General features: G+C 38.2%; 1 protein-coding gene across 1 annotated transcript; it reads right to left on the reverse strand.

The window, feature by feature from the left end:
• Nucleotides 1-1,961: 1,961 nt before the first annotated feature.
• LOC116206920 (thermospermine synthase ACAULIS5-like) lies at nt 1,962-4,695 on the reverse strand. Its single transcript, XM_031539756.1, has 10 exons — nt 4,463-4,695; nt 4,233-4,299; nt 4,050-4,144; nt 3,833-3,935; nt 3,270-3,358; nt 2,982-3,138; nt 2,811-2,886; nt 2,654-2,712; nt 2,440-2,576; nt 1,962-2,345 (listed from the first exon to the last, which is right to left on the reverse strand). The coding sequence occupies exons 1-10, from the start codon at nt 4,594-4,596 to the stop codon at nt 2,258-2,260; spliced, it is 1,005 nt and encodes a 334-aa protein (XP_031395616.1). The 5' UTR covers nt 4,597-4,695; the 3' UTR covers nt 1,962-2,257.
• Between the last annotated feature and the right edge of the window lie 1,305 nt (nt 4,696-6,000).

Raw genomic sequence — 6,000 nt, forward strand, 5'->3', positions numbered from 1 at the left:
TAGGAATTTGCTTACACAAATGTAAGTAGAGGAAATAATCAAGGAGATTCTGGAGTATATAAAGTATTGATTTTCTTCTTTTTTTTTAAATATGAGAGATTTTCATAGTTTGTGTATACAATATTTGTGTGTGCAATATAGCAAAGCTAAATCTTTATAAAAAAGAATATCAAAAGAGTGTGTAGCGCAATACGCCATCGTATGATTATCAGGAAGTTTCATATTCAATACTCAATGGGACTATCCGTACTCATTTATTAGTTATTATAATTTTTATATCATTATACTAGGCCAACGGGTTTTCCTTGTAACCCGATCTTTATAAAAATCTATGGGACTTGAGTACTTAGAATGATATCTATCCAAAAGTTCAATAATAATTGCATAGTTAATTTCATATCCGTGAGTAGTTCGAGAATTTTGAACTTCACGTTAAAAAATTGGAGCAACTGTATTCCTATGTAATCTGAAATTCTTTATCAAGAAAAAGTCAGAACTTTATTTTCCAAGTGTTGATCATAAGTTTGGAATCGGCGCTTATATTTCTAATTTTATTTATAGGGAAGAAAATAGATGTAATAGAGGCGCACACAAAGATTATAAATTTTGCACATCAAATTAAGAGGATTTCTCTTCTTATGTATTGTTAGGTAATTGGTTACGGTATAAAAATACAATTTTGAGTCATGGACTTCTTTGGCTCAAATTTCTTAAGCTGCTACTCTATATAATTGTGTATATATATATATATATATATTATGGACTTTCCTTATAATAATCTAATAGAAGAATCTGGGGTTGCTTACATAAGGTAAGATAAGAAGCATCCTCTTTGCATCGGGCAAACGAATTCTCAATTATAATGGAATCTATACTGATGAATATTGAACGTAAGAGTGGCCATTTTTTATTTTTTTTATTTTTCAAAAATATATTAAACGTAAGCGAAATATTAAGCGAATATTCTTAGTTCTAAATTAAGAGCAAATGCCATTGTTACGCCTCCTTTATCAGATAATATCGAATATCTTTCAAGTGTTCTCAATCTCATGGTAAAAATTATAATGATATTTAATCCACTAACTCACTAAACGTTGTTGTTGGTGGAGAAAATCAAGAAATATTACAGTTCATTGTCATAAGTGAAATTCTTTCGCCCGTTCCTTTATTTTCCAGTCTCATCTCCTACTAAGACCAATGTTATGCATCTCTCTCTCAAAACCGGAATTTATTAATACACATTGGGCCCAAACATGTAATAGATGATGTGCAGCTGACCCACCTTAAGAAAGCTACCACTAACCACATCTTCAATAATTGCTATGCAGGTCGATTAAATTGTTGTTTAGCAACAGAGCAGATAAGTCCCTCTGATTTTTTTATGTGTCTAATCAATCAACAGATCAGAGTCACCGAGTGGGCCGGAAGAATAAACCCCAGTTCTATGAAATATCCTTCCCCTCTACCACATGCGAAACATGCAGCTATAATCCTATTAATAAATTATTTCCCACGTGAAACTTATGCTCTTCTGAAAATTAATCTTATCTTATTCACAAAAAAAAAAAAAAACTTATATAGGTATGCCGTCACCGACTTTCAAGTCGAATAAATTTTCAGCAGAATCTGCCATATGATAATTAATTAAATGTTGGGGAATACGGTTTAGGCTATCATTATATGCATTGAAAGGTTCGATTACTACGCGGACGTGTGAGGTGTAGTAGAGGTAATAAGTTCGTGATGTATTGAGCCCGGGGTTGGCTTTATACTTTTATTTCAACTTTTGCATATTAGATTTGAATATTAATTGTCCAGGACTTGAAATACGTAATGATAATCAGTGGTGCAATATAAGATGAAATATTTTGCAATCTAGGAACGTTTATGTTAGGAGTATCCGGTACGTGTATGGGTAGAAGGAACATATGTTTCCGGCTGAGGGAGATTATTGGACAGGGTTTAGACTTATACGCTCTCCAAACGGGATGTATTAAGGCTATTTTACATAACATCTATAAGATAGACAAAGTATGATAGCCCGACGGAATAGGTTATACGAACCTCCAAGTTTAGTTTAGGTACATAATGATAAGGATAGAAAGATGTAGAAAAGGATAAATTCAGTTCAACTCGAAAAAGAAAAAGGGAAAATAAAAAGAAAGGCAAAGAAGAAGATGGTTGTGTTTCACTTGCAATCTCTTTTTGTCTTTGTTCTTCCTATGGGGGGCTCCCTTCGTCTGTTTCTCCCGTTTTCTCAGTCTTGATCGTGTTTGTTTGCACTTCCATAGCCGTATATGAACCTTGCTGTTCCCTCCGTGTAGACATGAGTCTCGTTGTCCAGTCTGTTGTAATTCATGAGCCAAGCTCTTTGAGTCAGAGTTCACTAGAAACAGATTCCGAAACGAGGATGGCAGTTAACAGGAACATAGAACTTACGAGTGCCTGACTGCTTTGCTTAGGGTAGAGACCGAGGTGAATGTTTTGCCATCGAGATATCTGTTTTCTCCTTGGATCCTCTGTTTTGTTCTGAGGTCTAGCTCTTCGGCGGTCAGGGAAAAGGGTGAGTCCGACGCCTGCCGTTTCGATTTGTATTATTAGATAAGAAAATAAGCGCTTTGATCAACTTTGCTGATGGGAGATATAAGCATACCATGACCCATCCCCAAGTGTCAGCATACGACGGAATATGAGCTGAATAGGGAACGACATCTGCATTTAGGTAGACCGAAAACCGTTTTTCGTTTTGTTATAGTCTCAACAAATCAGATCAAGAAAAGGACTTAAGTCATGTAACTCATTTTTCTTACACTTGAAAACTTGTTTTAAGGTGTTGTATATGCAAGAGAACACTTCAGTGTGGCTGAAAATTCCAGCTGGTCCGGCCTGCAAGAGGTGTAGGGTGCAACTTATTTGATCAGTTCTCAAAGTTGCAGAATCCCGTCATCTTTTCTTCTGAAATCGAACATAAGAACACAAACCTGCGTGACGAATATGCCACCTTGAGCGAGCCTAGGTTTCACTATGCACTCGTAGAAGGACTTGGTGTAGAGTTTGTAGCAGGGGCCTCCTTCTATGGGGTCTGCAAGGTCACCAATGATCACATCGAAGTGTTCGTCCCGGCTTTCTAGCTCAGCCCTGCAAAGAAAAGGTCGGTCCCAGAATTCACCTTGTCATGCTTTTCACCAATCGTATCGAATCTATTACCAGAAACATTAATCTCACAAGTCTGTTGTCCTTACTACTAGGAATACTTCATCAGATCATACCTCGCATCATTGATGATGAGATCGAGTCTTGGGTCACAGAACGCCTCCTTGTTCACCACTAGATATGACCTGCAGAACTCCACCACCTCCTGCATGCTCCAAGCATAATCATAGCCAGTCATTATCCATATGGTTTGAGTGCTTATTGCAGAACATAAAATAGATCATGTACGAATTAACCGCAATGATGTTATGCCTTTATTTTAACCTAATAGGACACACGAGATGTTGACAATAAGACAGTAGATAAGTATATCATAATGATGTAAGTCACTTTCCTGACAAAGATTCACTTTCTTAGGATTTGTTGTCTTTTGGCTATATTACATCTCCAAGCATTGGCCCCACTTGTCAAGTGAAACGGTTAAACCAAAATGGTGACGAAATTCTTTTATAGGGAGAACTTCTCAAGGGTAATGCCACATGAAGCGAAGGTTTATTGCAATGACATTCTTAATTTCGGGGAGAATTAGATTAAGCACTTAAAGCAGATGATGGACTAGTGATAGTGTATTTTCGATCTTTTTGTAGCACATGTATGTTACGGTAGGTCTTACACGTACCTCGTCAATGTCACACATGAACACCTTTTCTACTGTATTGTGCCTGAGAATCTCTCTGGCAGTGGAACCTTCACCTCCTCCCATGATGAATACCCTCTTCGGGCTGCTCGGAGACATATACATAAACCTCAGCTCAGACAATATCCTAAATAGAGCCTCGATATTAACAATGTCAGAGCAGACATGGAGAAACACAAGAGAAGAGATCATTAGGTACTTTGGGTGATAAAGGAGTGACGGGTGGACGAGGCACTCGTGGTAGATGAACTCATCGATCTCTGCACTCTGCAGCTTCCCATCAATCACCAAAGCCTATCGACAAATATGGATGGATGTATAAGAGCAAGGACTCGGTGAATGAGAGCGGGATTGACAAATAGTTTCGTTAAGTTCTACGAACCTTTCCGAAAGGCTTTGTGTCCAAGAGTGCAATGTCCTGGTATGGGGTAGCTCCGGTATGCAATATACTTGAAGAAACAAGGTAGAAAATGGGTTAAGAAGAGCTGAACATGGGTTTGCTGGAAAACGGTGAAAACTCTTAGCTGAGACTAATCCCATTTGGCTGTCGGCTTGCCGTGGCCCCGAGGTTGGTCTTATTAGAGAAGGGATGATGAGATGAGATGGATGTACCTATTGAGGGCAAAGCACCACCGTAAGTTCTCTTCAATCTCTTCTTCATACCAGCAGCTCTTCCTGTATCCATTGGGGGGTGAGTGGATCTTTCCGTTCACTTCATTGCCATTGGAGACAAAGATGTCACCCATTTTTTGGAGCTACTGTGTCTCACTCACAGGCACTTGGAGAAAGAGAGGGTAGAAGAGAGATTCTTTGGCAAGTGATGGTGAGGAATGGAAATGTTAATGGTGGAGGGGACAATATAAGAAGAGGAGGTGCCGAGGTGGGCATGGGAAGTCGAAAAGGGCTAATGATTTGGTCTGTTTGCTCTCGTACTTGGGGGATTAATGTTTGCCAAATCTTTCGATATGTGTGTGCTTCTTCTTTTTTTTTTATTATATGGATGGAGGCTGATATGTATAATACGATTAAGTATAAATTTGGAGTGTATCATAATATCCGAAAATTCATTGTCCCGACTAATTCAGTTTGAACTGGGTCAATCTACTAATGGAGTAAATATTTTTCAATATGAATTTTCTCCATTCACAATTCTCGAACCTAAGAGTTTAAGACTTTAAATAGGAGTTGAACTACTTAAACCAATCCCTGTTTGTATGAAATATAAATTCTAATAATTTAATGAGTACGGTTAATCCTAAGATGATAATCGAATATTATAAAATTCTACTGGACCTATAAACAATTGGGTTCATTTCTAATCCAACCCAAAAGCTCGAGCTGGTTCCGGACTCTTCTCTCTTTCGAACTCGGTCCTTAACTACATCGAGATAGGCTTTCTCTTCCACATTTAGGCGATGGGGGTCAAACCAATTGCGAGCTGAACTTCTACTTTCGGACTTTGACTTCACTGGCGATGAGTTCCACACTCGGGCGCGTGCAAGCCTAACCTCCTCTGATACAATGTAAAATTTCACTAGGCCTATAAGCGATTGAGCTCATCTTTAACTCAAAAACTTGAACCGATAGGTTGTGAAATCCATTTTCTTATAAATCCGTGGATTTCTCTTTAATTTTTTCGTGGGAGACAATCTCTCTCAACTAATATGAAATCTCTCAATGATCATGTGAATGCATATGTCACTGCACCACGCCCTCTATCTCAAGATCTCTGTGTTTTTTTTTTCGTAATTTAATTCTATAAAAAGAAAAAGAAGGCACAGTCAATAAAAACCTCCTGGCTTTTCGCAGCTGGTTAGAAAGATTAGGTGAAAACAGCGGGGAAAGACATTCCGGGTTTCCTTGTTAGGTTGGTACATATGCCCGCATGCATTGTTAATATAATATTCACGTCTTTAGTAAAAGGTGCCTAGCTCGTCTAATTTGACTGCTGTCATTTTCCTTTTCTTTTCTTGAGGAGGAGTGATGGAGCCGAAATCATAACACAAAATGGGATCATTTGACGGCTCCATTCCATTCTTTTTTCCTTTATGTGCTACTTGTCCGGTATGATCCGCGTTCAGGTTCTTACCAATCAAATTGATTGTGCTGACTCTCTGTGTACTTTTGCATCTCTTTGGACTAATGTTTAT

Source organism: Punica granatum, chromosome 5, assembly GCF_007655135.1.
Source record: "Punica granatum isolate Tunisia-2019 chromosome 5, ASM765513v2, whole genome shotgun sequence".
In the NCBI taxonomy this organism is placed as follows: domain Eukaryota; kingdom Viridiplantae; phylum Streptophyta; class Magnoliopsida; order Myrtales; family Lythraceae; genus Punica; species Punica granatum.

What these genes read in the sequence shown, in the direction of transcription:
- LOC116206920 (XM_031539756.1), bottom strand. Translation starts at nt 4,596, where the DNA reads ATGGGTGACATCTTTGTCTCCAATGGCAATGAAGTGAACGGAAAGATC. An exon ending in CTTAAAACAAGTTTTCAAGT is followed by an intron (nt 2,713 to 2,810) that starts GTAAGAAAAATG and finishes ACCTAAATGCAG; the next exon opens with ATGTCGTTCCCTATTCAGCT. An exon ending in AGCAAAGCAGTCAGGCACTC is followed by an intron (nt 2,346 to 2,439) that starts GTAAGTTCTATG and finishes GAATTACAACAG; the next exon opens with ACTGGACAACGAGACTCATG.